The following is a 20,360-nucleotide window of genomic DNA, read 5'->3' as shown; positions in this document are numbered from 1 at the left end:
TCTTTTAATGTCATGTACTTTCCTCACTTGCTGGTTTTTCTACGTGGTATATTTGTTTAGTTTCATGTCTAATGACTCCCTTGCTCAAGGAGTTATAAACAAAAAAAAGACAAGGTGTACATGTGATGTATTGTCCGTGAGCAGTGTTGAGACACCGTGTTGTTTAGCATCCTAGCCGTGAACTTGGGGAGGCCAGTGGGGCACCTGGACAAGAGCCTCCTAATGCAAAAGCATGTGCCAGTAGTAGCAAAAGTGGCCGGATGGAAGGGCCAGGGACAAATGGCATAGAAAGGTACTGATGAAGCCAAGCCCCCAGCGTCCCATGAGTATGGTCCCCTTCTCACAGCCCTGCCCACCATGCTGCTCACGGCCATACATTGGGCCACAGGCTGAGGCCACACTGGGGTGCAGTGGAGAGTGTGCAAGCCTGGATACACGTAATTCAGAAGGACTGGTACAGCCCAGTGCAACAGCAGCCACCCCAAGTTGGATTTGAGTCACAGCTGGGTGAAGTCAGCAGTCTGGGCAGACAACGCGTGCCACAGCCAGCCTGTGCTCCGCCGCGCTGCCCTGCTCTCCCTGCAGCTTCCCTGGCTTTGCTGGGCGCTGCCGGGGAGTCCTGAGCCCCGGTGCTCTTCCTCCAGCCCGCGGCATGGGAGCAGCTCCTTCCTGGAGCTTGCCCGAGTTGCTGGCTCAGGCGCTGAAGCTGTACATGGAGACAGCGTGGTCATGTCTGCCCGAGTAATAAACGTGGTGCGGTTGACCTGCAACCCTGACCAGGGATAACTGGGGCTTGATGGCGTAAGATTACGCCTGACCTTTGCGAAGGGGAGAGGATTCTCTTCCGCCGCTGATGGCCGTGTGGTCAGTGGGAATGGCCCGTGTCTCTGCACGTGGACGCTTCAACATAGTACCCCATGGAAGAAGGCAGGTTTTCAGTCTGTATGTATAGAAGTAAGTAGGAAAAATGGCTATTACTGAGGCTAAAAAGAACGTCTTGCTAAAGCCTATACATGGGACAGGGCAGAGCAAGCTTTTGCCGCTGCTTCTCCCCGAGAGTGCAGCGCTGCCCACAGCCCCAGCCTGGTAGTTGCCCCAAACCCTGCTAGCGGGCACGTTTTATCAGCTGCCGCGTGCGTGAGGCTCGGTGGGGATGCTGCGTGCCCCAAACGACTGCGTGGGCAGAGCTGGGGCTGATCTGTCGCACGGTCAGTAGGTGCTTGTGCGGGTGTCTGCTGAGTTTATAAAATGTAGGTGACTTCTCGGTTGTGTTTGCATGAGTGGTGTTGGAGAACCATAGTTCAGGGAAGCCCACGAAGCGCTGCTTGGCAGAAGCTGTATCCCCGTGTGTCCCCCCAGCTCAGAGGATGCCCTCCTCGCTGCCGCCTCCGGTCGCTTCGGGGTCCCCGGGCAAAGGTCCTTTTCTCTCTCAGATCCTTAGCATCATTGTGCAATAAATAAAAAATGGGAAATCCTTGATTAGACAATGAACACTTCAGGCACCAAACTGTTCAGATCTCTCTCACTGTTGCATATTTTTTTTTCTTTTTTATGAAAAGATTGCGTACAAGGAGGACTCGGCAAAACAGCAAGGAATGGAGCGCACTTATTCACGAGTCATCAATAGAGCCAGCTCGTCTGCGCCAGCAGCAACCACCCCGGCAAATCCTGATGCTTGACTGCAGCGTGGGGAACACGCGGCCTCGGGAAGACCTGGGGTGGCTGGGGCGGTTTCTGTTTGGGGTTTTTTTTTTCCCTTTTAGATTAATAGTACTGAAAATTAATTTGATCATGGACAACGCCAGGAAAAGGATTTGTGGGTTATGATTTTAATTTATTGGAAATCTTCACAGTGTTATTTTTTAAAACTGCAAGCTTGATATTTTTTTTATTTTTTTTTGGCCTGCCCCAATATTTGCACATTCCCTTTTTTTTGTTGTCAGTTTTTGGGTTTGAGCAGCCTTTATTAAACCAGGCTGATTATGAAATTCCCATTGGACAGATAGGTACACAGCAAACCCTAAGTTTGCTATAAATTATAATATATCTAATACTAAGTTCTAGTATACATATATTTTAAAGGTCAGAGTGGATGTTTTATAACATTTAAGTATATTGCAATTGTAAATAGAAGATGTGTAAAATATGTCAGTTTTTACAAAATTTAAAAAATATCTTTTTAGTTAATTATGACAGTACTAAGAATATGGATAACATTTCAGTTACCATTATATTAAAATATTTGTGTATGTGTATAAAAGCGTCCATAAAATTTTCTCTTTGAAAGTCTGTGTATTGGTTTGTTCCCATGTCAGCACTTTGCAGACCAGTGGAGATCAGGATGCCTCCTGCATCCTGGCTGCCTGCTGTGTTGCGGTTGCTGATAGGGACACTTACGACCATCTGCAGAACGTGGCTTCAGGTTCTCTCCACGGCCCCCGACTGAGGCCACCCTGGGAAACACGGGCTCGGTGCAGTCCTCCTGCTTTGAGCCAAGGAAGCTCTGCTCTTCCTTTGAAGTTTGTAGTCCCAGAATTTGCCCAGGGCCTGTTGGGAAACCATGTGCCTCTAATGAGATGTTTGGTTTGGTTTCTGCATCGTGTTGGGATGAGGTGGAGCGGTTCTGCCAGCTCTTATGGGTTCCCTTTAACCTCGGCACTCCCATGCTCCTTCATGTTCGTTCCTTTGCCCATAGAAAATCCCTGCTTTCAGGGGTCCCTGCTCATTGTGCGCGTATGTTACACCCCCAGTTCACAACTGGTGAATCCCAACTCCAGCTGTAGCCTGGCCCTGCAGGCAAGAGCCAAGGGGGCGGCCTCTAAGTTCACCCCATCTATATGCGCAAGTTCAAGTGCCGTTAACCGGTCTCTGCCTGCCGGTGCTGCACGTGCTGCCAGAGCTGCCGCTGTGTCTCGCTATCAGCAGATCTGGGGTTTTTCAGAAGAAATCTTTGCTAAGGGTTGAATCCCAGGCAGCATCCTTTCCTGGTGGGGGAAGGAGGGGAGCGGTTGGGATGGGCACCCCGTGGGTTGGGATGGGCGTTCGTGCAGCGGCAGTGTAAGCCCGTGCCTGTGACTCGGTTACAGCCCGAGCTCTCGCCTGCGCTGCACACCAGCATCGACCTGTGCGGCTGGACGGGGAGCCAGGCACCTTCCTCATCCTCGCCTTGAAAAGCCCAGCTCTGCTCTTTGGACACTGCACTGTTCGAAACCAATAGTCTGCTGAAAGGAATGATTTCTGGCCCAAATTTTAACATGCTTTATGCTGTATACGTGGTTGTAGGTGAAGTTACCTTCTTGTTGTGTGTATGGGAGGAACCAGTCATCAGTGGCGACAGCAGGAATCTGCAGTACAGGGGAGGTAAGTCTGAGCATCGAGCGCTCTTGTCCCTTGGTTTGTTGGTCTCACTGGACTCATTTGGTGTGTATTGTGCTTTGTGTTTATGGATGGGTGCTTCAGAAGCCATCAAGGTGATTTGGAGACAGGCTGTTTCTAATGAATGCTCACAAGAATTGAGCAACTAAATCTGTTGGGCATCTTTGGGAATAACTAGACTGCGCAAGCGTGGTTGCACCGAGGCATTGTAAGCTGACACCAGGCTGGTGTGAAACCAAGCTGTAGTCTGTAAAGCAGAGGTAAGGAGGTCCCTGAATTGTTTTCTCAACAGTTTGCACACAAAATGAGGTTCACGTGTAAGTCTAAGGGTTGCAGGATTTGGTTTGCTTTAAGCCACCAGTTCTGCAGCCTCCTCAGGGGGTTTGAAAACCCAGCCCAGGTTCTGGCTGTTACCTTACCGCTGGTGTTAGCGATGTTCGGGCTGGAGAGTAGCTGAGTCCTTACTCCAGGTGGCCCTTCCTCCCCTGCTGTGTTCAAGCACTGTCAACAGAGTGGCATGAAAGCAATTAGCAGACGTTAGCTTTGAACCAGGGCCGCAACAGGGAGAGGAAAAAAAAAAGCTTTAAACACGGATTGTCCCAGCGTTTGAGGAGAGGGAATGAGAGAAGTGCAGAAGGCATGCGGGGCTGTGGGATTATTACAAAGATGGGGTTTGGCCCTTCACCGCCATAAAATTCAGCGACCAAAACTGCAGATATTAGATGTGCTGGCGCTGAATCCTGCATTCGCCCCCATCCATGGGCTGCGAAACCCACGCAGAACTGAGTGGGGTTATAGCTGCTCGTGCCTGAGGGGCATTGCCGCCACAGGGCAGGCGCTGTGAGAAAGGGCTCTTTTCATATAATCGCTGCTTTTCAAACTCTGAGGATTACATGAGGTCTACACTAATTTTTTTCTACCAGAAGCTCTGCTCTGAGACCCCTTTTGTCTAAGGCAAGCACAAGAACATGGTCGCGTGTTCTCGGAGCTGAGGTTTTCTCCAGTAAATTACTGCACAGTGTATTTTTAACAGCTGAGTTTATTTTGGACTGCTTTATTTCTCTGGACTTGCTTTACTTCAAATACTAGGACAATTTTAAAATAACCCCACAACAAACTTCCATCACTTGTTTTCTTTTATGCACAAATAATCGGCTGAAGGCAGGTAAAACACGCAGAGAAGAGCAGTTCAGGGAGAGACAAGTACAAGAGCAGATGCCCTTTCCCACTGCTGACATCTGTAGGTTTTATTTTTACTGCAGGACTGGCAGGGCTTCGGTCGCCTGAGCACAGATATCCCAGGGGACTGGGTAAAGGTGGCAGTAAGAAATGCTGCAGTCAACATTTTGGTAATTGTGCTGCTTTTAGAAAAGAAATAATGATGGACAGGGAAAAGAGCTGCCGATGCTTCTCCAAGTCTTCGTCTAAGTTCTTGATAATGTGCGGAATTACACAGGTGCTTACAGGTGATACTTTGACAAGGACTGATTTTTAGGCTGTGAATAAGATTATTTAATAACAGGCAAAAAAATAATGCATATGTTCAAGTGTTTGATTTAGGACTATTGCTGGTATCCTTGCTGATGCTCGGCATGTTCAACTCTCACATTGATTACTCACATAAGGAAAATCTACGTTTTTCTCCGTTATACCTTCACGGCAAACAGTTCTGCATAAGAAGGCTTTTAAAGGCAGGCTGAGAACCTACGATACAAGAGGAATATTGCAAGGGAGCCGGAGGGGAGGCAGGTGGCAGAGGGGGAGGTTTGGGGCAGCGCGAAGCCCTGCGAGGGAGCGGGATACGAGGGGCAGACAGGCGGAGGGCGAAGCTGAGCTCCAGGAGGCTCCTTCATCCCCCGCGGCTGTGCGCAAAGCTGGTGAAAGATTCCCTTTCATCTGAGGAAGGAGATCTTCCTGCGCCAGCCTCAAATCGAGCTACTGTAAAAACTTTTTAGACTGCAAAAGAAATTATTTATGTTTGTTACTTAGTGGAAGCTTTCTCAACACCCCAAAAGGAGTTAAGCTTTATACATATTTTATGTTTAATCACATCTTTAGTGACACCCAACCACAACCAAAGGCTTAAATTTCAATTAGAGGGAGATGTATTAAATGTTTAATAGGAATCATTCCTTACAGGGTAATTATATCTTAACATTCACTGGAGAGATGTTACGTTGGCAACATAATGTTGATCTGAACAGGGATGATTTTTTTTTTTCTTTTTGGATAACATCCAAATGAGAAACAGGAGGATGATCTGGACCATTGGTACTCAACACGCTGCCCCTGCGCGGCTCAGCCACGGGCCTGGATCTGGGAAAAAATGAAATTGCATTCATGCCTAGCTTTGAACATTGATTTTTGAATCTCGGTGTGAGAAATGTTGTCCCACATGTGCTGAGAAGTATCAGGCTGCACCTACTTTTTACTTCAGTTTTGAACATTTTTAAAACCGGAAACTGACTACTCGGTATTTCAGCTGTAATTAATGTGGGAGGATGAATCTTCAAGACAGATGATCTGTCAAGCATATCTTAAAAGTACCGGCTATGGATTGTAATGCATTTACCAATTTTTAACAAGTTTGGTATGCATACAAAAAACTTTCTCAGAATATTTAGATTATTGCAAAAATAATCAGTGTTATGCATTCACAACAAGCAAATTAAAGCCATGAAGTGAATTTGGAACCCAGGCAGTTAAAATCAAAGGATGTTAAAATCAAATATTTAATGAGAACAGGGAAATGGGATTTTGAGAAAAGCTTCCAAAGCTGTAGAAAAAGAAAGAAGAAAACAAACAAAAAACCCCCAGAATTCATTTCTCATTTAAAATAATTGCATTGAGGTAAATAAAGATGAAGAATAGCCAAGCCCCCTACAGAACTCTGGTTATGACCAGGCAGGACCGTCAGCCTCACCGTGGCTGTATCCCCTCCGCTTTAGCACGAGCTGCTGGAGCAGGAACCACTTGGCGCAGACCCATCGGCCCCACGCAGGTTTCCCTCTCCTCCCGCCCTCGCTCCGCTTTCTGGAGGCTGCGGCGCGGAGCAGACGGAGTTTCTCCTCCAGCTCCCCTCCCCGCGGTGAGGGGCGGCCAGAGGACCTGGCGTGGCAGAAGGCAGATGAGCTGCTGGCTCTCCTGGGGCGGCGTCTGCATGCACGGGGTGCGCGGGGGGCAGGTAATCACAGGGCCGTCGGTTCCGGGCGCCAGTCGCGCTCGGGCATGGCTGTGGAAGCTCAAAGGGCTGCTGGGCCACGTAGCGCTGCGGGCAGCTGCAGGGCTTAGCAGTCTGGTTGCGTTGTCTGTTTCTACGTGTTATTTCCTCAAACTGGTTTTGACTTGGGAGCTGGAAACGCTGCTGACAATCACAATGAAACAAAGCGCTCGTCATTGCAGCAGAAACTAATGAGCAAACAGAAGGCGTCAAAGCACCAGGAGCTATTGCAGCTCCGGGCTCTCGGGACTGCCTGCAGAGCTGAGCGGGCAGTGCCTGGAGCCACCATCTCCCAGCTCACCTGGCAATAAAATCCTGGAGCTTTGCTGATGAAACATCGCTGCCGTAAGACAGAAATGGACAGCAAGAGCCAGCAAGCTATACCGACACCTTAGAGCCAACTGAGACAAAACAGAGTAATCAAAAATCTGATGTTCTTGGCTATTATTTTTTTATTGTTTTGCTTGGCTTTGGTGGGGTTTTTTTTGCTTTTGTGGTGGCCCCAAGTACGTACATCCTGACAAGAAAGGGTGCAGCTCCTAATCTGGTGAGCACACACTGTGCAACAGCAGAGAGAAGACCTGTTTGAGTTTGGAGTCTTTCAGGCTCCAGAATTGCCGTGGGTCAGCTCCTCTGCAGGAGAGCATCTGCTTGGCTTCTGCTCCCGGGGGAGCTCTTTGATGGGAACGGCCAATCTGCCTGCGCGGGACGCAACGCGGCTCCCGAGTGAGGTCAGAGCTTGAATGCAGATGTAAAGATGCCCAAACGTAAGGATGGTGGGTCGGTGCTTCCCAGAGATCAGACGTGCTGGAGCAGTCCAGCTTCAAAGCTCAGCACCTGCCAAGACTGGGGCATTCGGATCTCAAGGCCGCAGGGTCGTTAGCTCCTGCCTCGTTACAAACCCCGCGCAGTGGCAATTGACACAGCTCCGCTCCGGCTGCCTCCTTCGGGGCTGGGTTAAATCTCTCCTGGACTTCAAACATATAATCCTTCTTCCTGGAAAACACAACTGAAATTATTTCCTAATTCAAACTGAACAGAATATATAATTTTAGTTGGGAAAAGCAGGGAAAACTTTGGGAAAGACCAAACTGATGCTTTCCGTTCAAAGACAGTGGCAGCCCCCGACGGTGACGCTTACCCCAGCGAGGAGTGCTGCAAAACCCAACCCTCTTCTTCCCGCTGCGTGCAGCAGCAGGTACACCAGCAGGAACCATTATTGGAGCAGCGGCTGCGATGGGACGGGGTCCATCCCTGCGTGGATGCAGGCACGGATGCTGCAGCCGGCAGCAGAGCACGCAGACCCCGGCCCGGGCGCCCCGCGGCTTTCCCCTGCGCAGGGACCTTCCAGCGCTTCTTTGTCTGTGGTCGGCAGAGGGTGGCTCTGGGCAGCCTTCAGCTCGCGGGGCAGCTTGGGGAGGAAATGAGAACATTGTTATTCTTTTCAGGAGAAGTCCAGCATGGTTCCTTGGTGAAATATTAGCTATGGAAAATATCAAGTAACTTTCCTACCTCCCAGGCACGTGTTGGAGCATTTGGAGATGGAAAAAATAAAAAGCGCAGTGAAACCAGCAGGGTTAGGGAAAGGCGGTCGCAGTGTCTCAGTTATCGGGCCAAAAAAGGCGTGAGTGGTTTTAAGGCAGAATGGTAAAAAGCTCGTTTGGGAGACCCTCCTTGCTAGCAGGTCGTGTGTCTCTCTTACACATACAGCCTTCGATTCAAAAACATCGGCACCCGAGCGGTTGTGGCTCACGGCACCACAGGAGGAGACGCCGCTGCCCCCGCGGGAAAGCTGTGCCTGGCAGAGGTTTGGGGTCAATCCTGGGCACCCACCCCTGTCCCGTGCCCTCGGGAGCATCCCTGAGGCCCGGTGCGGTGGGAGTAGTGAGCGTCCTTCAGGCCAGGAGTCACCGTCCACGTGGGACACGTGTGTGGGCACTGGTAACGCTTCATTAAGTTGACGTTGTACAGGTGTTTTTTGAAAATTCTCAGTAATGCAAAACTGCAGTTGTAATTACTGACTTTTCTGTCCAGGTCGTTGAGGTCCTTCATGTAATTCTTAATCACTCACGAAAGCGAGCATCTTGAAGTTCTCCATATGAACATTGCCCCTTGAATAGTAGCAAAGAAATGCACGTTTCCCTTTCACCCGAATAACTGCCCCCAGCTTTACAGAAGATGCGTTTTCCACGTGCTTTGTAAGCTGTGCTCCCCGTATGCTGAGTGAGCTACCTGGCATCAGTCATTTTGTCAGAGAACAGCTGTGAGGGCGTTACTTGCCCTGCGATACGTTCCTGTGACCGGAAAATGCCACGTGGTGTTTTCTATAGTTCTGAGTCATGTTCTAGATGGTATTTGCACAGATTGCATGTAGTGCGGTATCTTATAGCTACTCAGATTGAAATATCCTCGCACACATTCTATATGGTATGTTTTGTTTGAGAAAACAGATTAAAAAATAATTATTATTTTGGATTTTAGGATGGCTTTTCTGCTTGGAGCTGCTCGGTAATTGTGAGGCTATCTCCCATGAGCGATGGCTTGTTTTAATTTGAAAGGCATCACAAGCTCTGTGCAGGTAACTAGAGGCCCAGTTGCATGCTCCTAGTTATGAAAGTCTCCTGCTGAGCGTGTAGATTTTCTTGCATGAGGAATAGTTTTGTACTCTGTAGCATATGTTGTGCTTGCAGGGAGCTGGCATAAAACAGATTAATTCCGATTATTGCAGAACAACTTGAGAATCCATTTAAAGTGAGAGACCCGGAGGCTTGGCAATGCAAGGTGTAGCCATGAAGTGTTCTCTGCAAACTTTGAAATATTTCTATAGCCTTGCTCCGCTGCCAGCCCAGTCCAAAATCGTAGCCAAGGGTTTCAGATGTGACACGTATTTCAGAGTTTCTGTTTCCCAGGTTCAGGTTAAGCCTGGATTTTAGAAAGTATTGAGCATCCCCTGCTGGAAATCAGACCCTTTTCAGAAACCTCGACGGCTCAGAACTGAAGCAACGCCAGTAAGGTTACTGGGCTGCGTACGCCAAGCTAGAGGTGCCGCGTGTCGCACAGGTACTGGGCTTCCTGCACAACTGCGGCGAGCGGGGGTTTCTTTTAACGGGGCTCGGGGGGGATTTTCTGTGTCTTGGGGGGGATTCAGACACAATCAGGCAAACAGTCCTTGCGAAAGAAAAAGGATGTTTAGTGGACATTAGCAAGTGAAATAATTACCTGTTAAATAGACTAATCAAATAACTTTGTGCCACAGTTATCTAATTAGATTATGAAACCTGAGAGTGCTTTAAACATTAATTAATTCTTGCCAACTTGTTTTCTTTCTGGAGGACTGTGGTCCTGCAGCTGGCTCCCCACAACTGCCTCGCTGCACCCGGCATGAACACAAGGCACCCCTCGGAAGCAGTTAAAAGGGACCATTTAATTAGTTATGAGTGTAAGGCAAGATTTCGTTCAAGCATTGAAAGCAGCCAGCTTTATCTTCTCCCACGCTCAACTACACGTGAGGCTGGTGAACACTTCCATGGGGTCTGCCCTCGCCACTGCCCGCTCCCTCTCCAAACGCTGGAGAGGAACAGAGGGGACTTGGTCTTCTTGCAGAGGGGCTCCTGTGCCACGGGGAGGCATGACACCCATCCGGCTGCAGCGTGTTGCAGGAAATGTCCACACACTTACTGCTGATGGATTTTCCAGGACAAAATGTTGTGATTTGTTTGAATATATATATATATATAGTTTTACTGGAGTAGCAATGAGTCCTTTGTGGTTTTCTTCTCTCTGACCTTCAGGGGAGGAATTAAGCAGATTTGGCAAGTGAGACAGCTCGAGAAGCTGCTCAGCAATGATGGTAGCCATGCAGGTGTCATCCGCTGCTGATGGCAGGTCTCAGCACGGGCATGCTCTGCTCACAGCGTAGCCCCTTCCCCGGGGACCCCCTGCAGCAGCCACGTGCACGCACAAGGATCTCGCGTCTCTGTGCCGGGCAGGGACAGGGAGCCACAGAATATCAAGTAGAGCTGGATAAAGAGCCGAGCTCTTCCTGGTTTTGGATAAGGCTGCTCTGCAAGGCTTCTGCGTTGTGTTCCTGTGCTTTCTGTTGCAGCAGTACTTGGTATGCAGCTCGTGCGGTGCACTGAAACACAGCACGTGCCCCGGCACTCACATATGGGTATTGCTGTGGGGCTGCTTCAGCCAGGAGCTGCCGGCTGTGGTCGGGTATTTTTCCTGGTGAACAGGGTTGGGTAGGGCTGCAGGCGGATACAACTTTCCCCAGTTCGATGTCCTCCAAAGCCATAGCAGCTCAGGTGTGAGAAGCTCTGTCCTCTTGATTAAATGACTTGGAGTATCTCAGAGGGAAAACCACACAGCTGTAGTTGTCTGTCGCAGGCGCAGGAAGGTACGCTGGACACATAGGCTGCAGATTTTGGCTGGCCATAGGTGTGCCACGGCTGAGAGGCACCGAGCGTGTTTCCCACCCGTGGCACGTGGAGCGGACCTGCAGGTCTGGCGCGCATCTTGGACCCCGCCAAGTTTACAAACACGAGGTTGCGTGCGTGGAGCTCTGTTTGCTTACGGGGAACGTGGTGACCAGCCCAGCCAGCAAATTTAGCTTTGCCAGGTCATCGTCTGACACCCCTGACTCATCTCCTCCCCTGCCTGTCGATCCCTGGGAGGGAATCGCAGCAGGACAAGGTTACAAGACAAATGCCATTTCCTCAGAAGTCTCTGGCATAGCACAAGGTCCTGCCTGCTCTGCTCTGCTTACAGCGGAGTGGTGGGTGTGGGATCAGAGGAGCAGATGTCCTCCGTTGCAGCCGGGGTAAGCTAATTGCTGAGCTGGCAAGCAGCCCCTGCCCATCCAAATTTGCCAGCTGCAGGATCAGCAGCAATATTATAATCACACATGAGCGCTGTCGCTGCTCCGGTACCTGATCCACTTGCTGGAGAAACAGAAACATAAATTTCAAACCAATGCTGGAGAGTTGCTGCTTTAAGTCCTTGGATGACTCCAAAACGGAGGGGGTTTGTATTTTGATTCCAGCAGTTTTGCTCCCCACACATTGTCCCCAGCACGGGGACACCTGCACGGTTATTTAAGCCTGGGTCCAAGCCCGTTTCTGAGCCCAGCTTTGCCCGCTCCTTCCCATTCGTCTGTTGTTACGTCCTCAGCAACACGCACCTCTCTGGAGGGGAGGAAAAAACCTCAGCATGAGCCGATGCTTCATGTTGACGCGTGAACCCACCAGGAGCTCTGCCAAGATTAATGCCAGCACGTCAAGCCCAGGCTGCCGCCAGCCCCGCAGCGGGCAGGGCAAACAGCGGGGCCTGATGCGCTCTTCCCCTTGCACTGTGATTTCATCAGCGATCGTGGACGCCACGGGCTTTGTTTGCAGCCTGAAAACTTAAATTTATTTCACCTCTCCGCACGCAGCCCGAATTGTGCAGAGCCCTCTGGAGAGGTTCCTGGGAGGTGACAGCAGGGCTGCCTGTGACTCCCACCGCTGCCGGTCCCCAGCCTTGTGCCTGCATTGCTGGAAAAATCAGCGCAGCTGCATATTCATGCAGGTCTTACGGCAAGTCCCACCTGCCCCTGCTAGGCATGGCGCGCTGCCGTGGGTCAGCGGGGAGAGCGAGCACAGTGTGAGCCGCAGGAACCGCTTCGTCCTTATGAAGCGCTGTTTGAGGATGCCGCTCCTGAGAAGGCAGCACCGCCCCTACGGGAACACGCCTGAGGGCAAAGCTCCTCGCCTGCATCCCTGTTTTTCTCTCGATTCCAGCAGTTTCTGCCCAACTTCCCGGTAGCTGCTGGGTGGCGGCACCTCCCTAAGACCTGATGGCTGCCTCGCGATAGCCCTTCTCTGACGCCCTCTGGAAAAAATAAACCCATGTCATCTCTTATTGTGAGCATCTCATACCAGCTTTCCTTCCTCCCACCTGCCTCCGGCAGCAAAGCGGTGAAGTGCATGTGGCCGACAGGTTCTTATTTTCTCAGGTATTCCTGAGTCACTGCTGAGCTAGTGGAAAGGGTTTGAATGGTCTCGAAACAAAAGGTGTCTTAAATTATTTTCCCAGTGGCTTTCTGGCATTCTCGGCTTTATATTTTGAAGTAAGTTAGAGGGGGGGAAAAAGGATGTTCTGCAGGTTTATTCATTTTATTGCCAGCAGAAAGATCGCTTTAGGGACTAGGTGATGAGAGCAGCACGGAGGATTGTGTTTCCCTTTCTAATGCAAGATTCATGCCTGGCATGTCTCTCCTTACGCTCCTGGGATGCCGATGCAGCGCTCCACGCTTCCACGCGCAGGGAAGAGGCTGCAGGCTCCGCTGTGGCCTTTTGGGAGAGCTGTACTTCACCGGCTCATCCATCGCAGCCTTGGCATACCTTGTTAATAGCGGGAGTCTCGCACCGTATCGGCTTTCATTTGGAAATTTAATTTTCCTTTGAGAAATTGCTAGTTCTTTTCCAAATGCGAGGAGTGAAAAGGAATAATTCACCCGGTGCCAAGGGAGAGATGGACTGCTGCCCAGCAAAGGGCGACCGCTCCCCCTGTGCCACGGAGGTGATCGCTGGCCTTTTCGGGTAGACCAAAGGAAACGGGCTCTCTCCTCCTTGGTCCTTTTGCAGAAAACCAAAGCCCGAGGTAAGCGGGGGCGGGGGGGCGGGAGGGTTTTCCGATGATGCAGCGATATTGTGTTGACAGTGATTTGCGCGGTGTGTAAAAGGCCGGCTCTGCTCTGAAAAACGAGCCCCGGAATGAATAAATCATGGGCGCTCTCTCAGTAACTTGACGATGGGTGGTGGGAGCTGGCCCGAGCCCTGCGTGCGGGGAGGGATTGTCCAAAGGCTTTTAAGGGCAGGGTCCGCCTGCCGCCGCTTAGGAGCTTCTCCACCGGGCAGGTGCTTTGGTGGGGGAGCGGGGAACCTTGCTGCGCGGTGTGGGACCATGGAGGGAAACGCGCACCTCCTCCAGGTCATCTGCAAGATGCGGTCCCAAATCAACAAGCTGGAGAGGGAAAACAGGGCTCTGAGAGGAGAGCTGCAGGTCTGCGGGCAGAGAGCTGTGCTACTGGAGAGAGGGGCAGCAAGAGGAGGCAGGAATGGCGACGCGAGGAGCCTCGCCGGTGGTGGGGAAGGACCAGCCGGCTCTCCAGCATCCTGCCATGGAAGCGTTGTGGCCGGTCCTGCTCCGGCACCAAAGGAGCAGACAGGTACCGAAGAGCCGGGGCTGTCCATGGCAGCATGTGCTGCTCGTGCAGGATCTCCCAGCCCAGCTGTTACGTGTCCGCAGGGAATGGGAGATGAGCCACCGGCCGTCTGCCTGCTTAACCTGATGGAAGTGCTCTGGCCTCCTTCAGTGCCCACACCTCAACCCACCTTAACCGGGGCTCTCACTCTGATCTTTTTGGGGGGTACCTGCATCCTCCAAGCTGAGCTTAGTGGAGTGTTTTGCTGCTGCTCAAGCAAAGAATTTGACTCAAAGAGTTCAGATTGTCTTTGTTTAAGCAGAATTTGACTTACTGCTTTAAGTTTTCATGGGCATGGACTATCTTGCCCATGCCTCTGCCCTGCTTGCTCCAGACAGAAAAGGACCAACAGTTCTAATCATGCCGTAACCTCTCTTGCCTCAGTAAAAGATGAGGAAAAACTCTACAAACAGTAACAAATAGTGATGAGTTGCGTACATCACGCCAGATGTGCAGTTTCTTTTTGCAGATAATGCAGTTAGTTTTGGCTGAGGGAGAGAGGGGCCAATATATAGGAATGCACTCTCTTCTCAATTTTATTGGAGGAGGAAAATGGAAATATTCCTCAGTTATGGAAGCCTGGTTGGGACTTCTGAAGGATTTAATGAAGCAGGAATTAGGACAAAATGTTGTTTGGTGAGAAGTGGTTATCCAGAATGGGATGTGGTTATTGGCAGGGTCAGGCTGCTGTGAGGTATCGTACGTGCATGGGGCCCGTCGCCTCCTTGTCTGGTGTCTGTCACATCCAGACCGCTGGAAAACTGCTTCACTAACGCAACTTCTTGGCATAGCGTGGTGCGTGTTATGAGTTGCAGCTGCTGTTACAGTCCATGTGCTCCACAGGTCTGGTGGGTGACCCAGCCTCAGCTCTGCACCAGCCTCCTGGGGAGGTCTGGCCGCGGAGAAATGCCCTCAAGTTTTGACAGAACAAGAAAATGAACAAGATGAGAGGCTGAACAGTACCAGTGGATTTACATGAAGCTAGAGGAGTGCTGCAACTGAGTAACGCCAGCTGCCGAGCCCGCCGAGCCCAGTGGTCAGGTTGCTAACCTGACCCTCTTAAACTGGGGCTGCTGGTGGCTATGGATGTCGTCAGCTTGGGAATAGCTGGCTGGTCTTCCAGCGAGCGTGAAAGATGTGCAAAGCGCTTTCCAAAAGGCTTTTCCTCTCCAGCTGCCTTCTAGGGGACAGGGTGGGATCCAAAGGGGCTGTTTGGTCTCCTCTGCCTTTTGGCTTCCCCGCATACAAAACTTTTCTAAGCCAAAAGCAAGTGATTAAAAATACATTGAGGATATCTGAATTCTCATTATTATTATTATTCCTAGCTCTGCTTTTGTCTCTGCTACTCAGATACTGCCATGACCGTGCGGCGCTACTCCGCTGCTTCACCAGAGCCCGCTCCTTCCAGCGCGAGGTCTCACCGAGCCGGCAAGCGGCCGCCGAGCAACGGGCTGCAGGACGGGCCGGGCAGTGCCCGGCCACCAGCCCCTCCTGCTGCAGCACGGCTCACCGCTGGAGAGGAGAAAGGGCCTGAAAAAACGCCGGCCAGTTGTCTCTCCTACAGCCATTCCAGCAAAATGAAGCTGTTCCAGGAGCGTGTCAGTAAGTGCCGGTAGGTTCGGTTTGCCTTCCCAGCATCACCTGCCCAGGCTGGTCGCAGGTTTCACCTAATAACATACACGGATGTTGCTTTGGGTTTTAGATCATTATCAGCAAAAATCTTTGAACCTATCTGGGCATTGAGCAGACAGGAGACCTCTTTTGGGTGAATTGTCCTGCTCCTCCTTGCAGTGTGTGAAGATTGCCGGTGTTAGCAGTTTAAATTTACCGTAGAGAGGAGAGGCTGAGGGGAGAGGGAAGGGGTTGAAATCTCTCCGTTAAAGCCAGGCAGAGTTTTGCAGATTGATGTGTCCTTCTGACGAGCTAAGCTTGAAAGGGATTTTTAAACTTTGAAGGAAAAGCATGAAGATATCAAGGAATTCTGAACCACACTTTTGAAAGTGTGATTAATATGGCTCATGGATTTAGATGTACTGTGTCATATTTCCCCTGTAACTGAAGCGTTACAAGTTAATGCTTTCAGCCTTGAGAAACATATTCTCAGGACAGCTTCTAAATGAAGCAAAATGGCTGCTGGACAAGCCCTGAGTGTGTCTGCTCGTTGATGAGCAGCTTTCCAACACAGGGCAACAATCAAAGGGAGAAGCACCAGTAATGAGACTGCGATACACAATAGCCCCGGTCACCTCCTGGTGCTCGTATGCACGCCCTGGGAATCCATCCAGGCTGCTGGTTTTAGCGCTGATCGTGCCGTGCTCGAAAGCAAAAGAGTCCAAATGGCGTCAAAGCATGTGCTTTTGCACGGGGAGGAGTCCGTGGGTCTGCCTGCCCACGCGTGCCCCGGGGCGGGACCCCAGCAGCCTCTGCTCGGGCCTGCACGGTCGTAATGGGTTGTGTCGCCTGCACAGACGTGCCCATCCGCATAGCACGTCCTCTCAGCTTTTGTTCCGTACCACCCCGACGCAGCAACGCGTCCTCAGCGCAGACGGGCGCGCAGCCCTCGCACTGCCTGTGCAAACCCGCGTAGGAGCCCGGCTCCTCGCTGAGAGGCTCGAGGGGCAACGAGGGCGGGTTTTCACAGGTACCTAGGTTTTCTTGTAAGGACGTTGGCGGGTCAGATGTTTTATGGCATTTAAACACCTAAATTTAGTCCCTGGCAGGGACGTATCATTTTCAAAAGCACCCTGACCCTGTAACTCTGGATTTCAGCATATGCTCCGCTGGGCTCAGGGAAACTTAACCCTCTCTGTGTGCAAAAAACGCTTGTGCGGGGTTTGCCCCGAAGCCGGCTCACGTGGAAAGCGTGTGCGGTAGGAAACACAGGGTCAGCGTGCAGGAGCAGCAACGACAAATGCTGCTGCTTCCTCCTAAGGGGGAAGAGAGCTTTCAAAGCAATCAAAATAGCCGCGTAGATCCATTACAGATAACACCCTGGGACGTACAGGTTTAAGAGCACCAGGAATGGTGCCAATTATTTTGTCGCTATCTTTAGAGCTGCCTTGTCGGCTCTGAACAGCAGCGAGTGCGGCTCCGTGACTCGTGTCCACTCGGCGTAGGCTGCTTTAGGAGAAGAAATGGCTCCGGAAAGAGCTTTTTAACCTAACCCCCCCAGTGGACTGGTGACATCCTGAAGGATGAAGCTCTGTGTTTCTCAGGCCAAAAAAAGCTGAATATATTTTCTGGTCATAATGGTGGATGTTTCCAATAGAAACACAAAGGCCTAACACAGACAGCAATCTTAGTAAGCTTTTACCTAGTAGGATAATTTGTGGCAATGAGTTCAGCAAGTTAATTAAGCTTAATTTTTTATAGTCATGACTTTTGCTTCCCAGCATGGTGGTCCATGTCAGGTTTTCCTATTCTTGGTTTATTGTAGTTTTCTCACATACTGCTCCGAAGCTACAATCCCTATGTGTGATGCTGAATACTTGTGCTTTAAAATAAACTCTGTAGAAGTATCATGTTGGATTTATCTAGAGTGCAGTTGCATCCAAGTAACAAAACAGCACTGGTAACAAATCTTGGCTAATTTGCATGTCTACATTTTCATTCATATATGCTAAAGCATTATTTATACCATGCGATTTCCACTTTTTTCTGGTAAATATTTGAATATATTAGGCAGGATAAGAGAGGCTGAGACCTGTTTTCTGGGCTATTTTAGTAAAATTACAAAAGGTACAAGGCCCATTTGGTACCAGTGTCACCACTGGGGTGTTCAGGCTTGGTGGTTTCACCTTCCAGTGGGACAGGTCTAACTGGCAGGTGGGAAGGGCCAAGGATATCGCAGAGGTCCTCTGCCCTGCAGAACACCCCCAGTAACCACCAATGAACACGTTCATAGTTTCACGGTTTTCTTTTCTCGTGCTCCTCAAGGGCCCGAGTGAGCTGACAGCAGTCGCAGAGGACAGCCAGAACAAACCCCAGAGCTCTGCAATACCCAACCCATTTACTTGCCAAACCAACCAGTTTTGGGACGCATGAAGCAGCACGTTTCTCCCTCTGCTTTCACAGCCGGTGTCATTTACCAGGCGCACGCTCACCGCTTGGGACCCACTGCTCTCACACCCGCCAGCAGTAGCTGGGTACTGATGCACAGAAACTTAAAGCCACCGTGGGACCCCCAGGTCCGTGTGGGTGCACGTGCACCCTAAGGGTTCTGTACGTGCGTCGCTTTGTACGTACGTACATGTCGGGCGCCGACAGAGAGATGCGAGGCTCAGTGGGACAAGGCAGGTGCTTCCAGCAGACGGACAGACAGGCAGACACACTGTGCTTGGTCCCTTGGGAAGACAGTGTGAACCCCGTCCCAGTGGGCATCAAATCCTGCCTCCATGCAGCATGCAAGAGTTGAAAACATGCACCTTTTGCTTGCTGGGATGTCTTTTTTTTTTTTTTTTTAACTGTCTTTGCATGCTTTATACATTTGTAATCCTCATAAAGCTTTCTCATTTTTCTCCAGGGGTAAAGTAAAGGCTGTTAGTTTCCTCTTACCAATGGATATGTCATCATATGCTGAGAAGCAAGATTCCCTCAAAAGCCCACAAAATCAGAGCACAAAACAGTTAACCACCATCGCCGAAAAGGATATGTGAGCTGGTGAATTTTTAAAGGCCCATTGATTCTCAAGATAAATTGGCCTTAAATGATAGCTGTGTGTCAGGTTCCCTTCCTGCAAAACGCTTTGGCAGGATGCCTGCAGAGAGTCACCCAGCCTGTGTTTCGGGTCACTGGCCCGATGTTTAGCATGGAAATGGAAGCCACGACACGGCCAGCTGGAAGCCCACGCACCGTGATGAAGCCACACGATAGCAAAGGTACCTCCGCAAAGCAGCTGCTGCGCAGTGTGTCTCGAGGATCCCTTACCTTAGGACTGCTGTAAACAGGGTGCTGAAGCTGGTCTCAATGTTTGTCGCAAAAAGCAGAAACCATGTCACTGCTTGTGTTTGCTGATTCCCTTGCCAGGGAGTGTTTGATGCAAATGACAAAATAAGAGCTAGTAAAGAGCCTGTGAGGCTTTCTCTGTATGTAAATCTTTAAAACTTCACAGTACTAACGCTAATAAGTTAAGAAGGCATCACAGAGTCCATCGACGTTACTCTGAATTTCTGCAAAGCTTGGCAATGACTGTTTGTCCGTTTTGGGGGGGTCGCCTCTAAGGGAGCACAGGGGAGAGTAAGTACTAATCAGTGTGAAAACGTGACCACAAATCTGTTTCTGACTTGGTGTGTTAATCCAGCCAGAGACCATGTCAAAATAGGAAGAATTGTGAATATCAGAATTTCTCAGGCATGGCTTCTCAGAACAGCTTGGATCAAAAATCATTAGCAGAAATTCAGCAAACAGGTGCAAAATAAATGTGAGAGAGAACTACAGCTTGTTAAAAATTAGGAGTGCTTGTTAGTTCTAGTCATATGAGTAAAGACAGTGTCCCACCTGTTTATTTTGATTACAAGTATTTATGGAACCAAAATACTGTACATTGCTCTTCCTTTATGTATAGGCAGCACTGATGATTGAGCATTGTACAGAGGATAGAGGAGCAGTAGATGTTTGTACCGATAACTGTAAGGAAGACTTTCTTCTCGTTGTCTACACTTAAACTCTTGAGCTTTCAAAAGTGAAAGCAGAGACCTGGTGGAAAAAAAAATCCCTTCTGGATTTTCCATGATGTTGTATACTTGTATAAAAATCTGTGCTTCGTTCTTCAGTTTGAAATGCACCACATTTTGTATATTCAAGTACATTTTTTAATATATTCTCACTAATGAAGTAATAATTCCAATTTCACCGCTATTTTATTTGTGGATTTTTATGTTCAGCTTGGTCCATTCAGAATTGCATCGTAACGTCAGAAGTAATGAATCGATGATTTCCAGCAAATGAGGTTACAGTTTGCCAAGTTTACTGAACAGCTCACTTTAGAAGGCATTTACAGGGAATTACTTTTTAAATGTTTATAAGAAAGCTTCATTGTCAGAAACTGGACACTGTGTATGTGTGCAGTTAAGTACCTAAATCCAGTCGATTTCACTTAGCAAAGTAAACATCTTTGAAGATCTGGCCCCTGGAGCTTTAAGGTACCCAAGCTTTTGACAATTCGTGTTTGAACTCCAGATTTAATGGGATTTGGGAATCCATATGCTTTAGACAGCTTTCAAAAGTCTCAACTTCTAAGTTTTCTAAGCCTCAGCTTCTGTGAGGCAACAGTGGGAATTCTCTTCTCCCACCCTTTTTGTGTCAATTCAATGTAGATAGGTCACTGACACTAAGACTGCGTATTAGTAAGCATATGACAACATCAGCTGTAGTGGATGCTGATTCTGATGTCACAGAAATACATAGAGCTTTGTGTATGGTCAAGAAACTCAACTCACTGGACATTTATTAGAGGTATAACGGTCTTAAACATTTGTATACTTATAGGGAAAAAGAACAGAAAAGTTGGAAGGGAGAAGA

The 20,360-nt window shown here is 49.6% G+C and overlaps 2 protein-coding genes across 13 annotated transcripts in view; both read left to right on the top strand.

The window, feature by feature from the left end:
• The window catches only part of DOCK10 (dedicator of cytokinesis 10), a 162,696-nt gene extending 160,407 nt beyond the window's left edge, over window positions 1-2,289 (top strand). For all 11 annotated transcript variants that reach the window (XM_075761024.1, XM_075761023.1, XM_075761021.1 and 8 more), the window contains one exon: window positions 1,560-2,289. In XM_075761024.1, coding sequence (XP_075617139.1) covers window positions 1,560-1,679 — 120 coding nt within the window. In that variant the 3' untranslated portion in view covers window positions 1,680-2,289. The remainder of the gene's footprint in view (window positions 1-1,559) is intronic.
• Window positions 2,290-13,070: 10,781 nt separating this feature from the next.
• Window positions 13,071-18,779, top strand: CCDC195 (coiled-coil domain containing 195). 2 transcript variants are annotated; one of them, XM_075761843.1, is made up of 3 exons: window positions 13,541-13,805; window positions 15,192-15,453; window positions 18,364-18,779. In XM_075761843.1, exons 1-3 carry the CDS (start codon window positions 13,541-13,543, stop codon window positions 18,494-18,496), a joined length of 660 nt encoding a protein of 219 aa, XP_075617958.1. In that variant the 3' UTR covers window positions 18,497-18,779. The 2 variants fall into 2 exon arrangements, 1 of the variants encoding a protein (XP_075617958.1); XR_012836861.1 differs by lacking the exons at window positions 13,541-13,805; window positions 18,364-18,779 and adding an exon at window positions 13,071-13,237 and having other exon boundaries at window positions 15,192-15,285.
• The last annotated feature ends 1,581 nt before the right edge of the window (window positions 18,780-20,360 follow it).

The sequence above is a fragment of the Balearica regulorum genome, chromosome 9, assembly GCF_011004875.1.
Source record: "Balearica regulorum gibbericeps isolate bBalReg1 chromosome 9, bBalReg1.pri, whole genome shotgun sequence".
NCBI classification, from domain to species: Eukaryota; Metazoa; Chordata; class Aves; order Gruiformes; family Gruidae; genus Balearica; species Balearica regulorum.
Note: the sequence above shows the minus strand (reverse complement) of the source record. Positions and strands in the feature narration are given on the sequence as shown.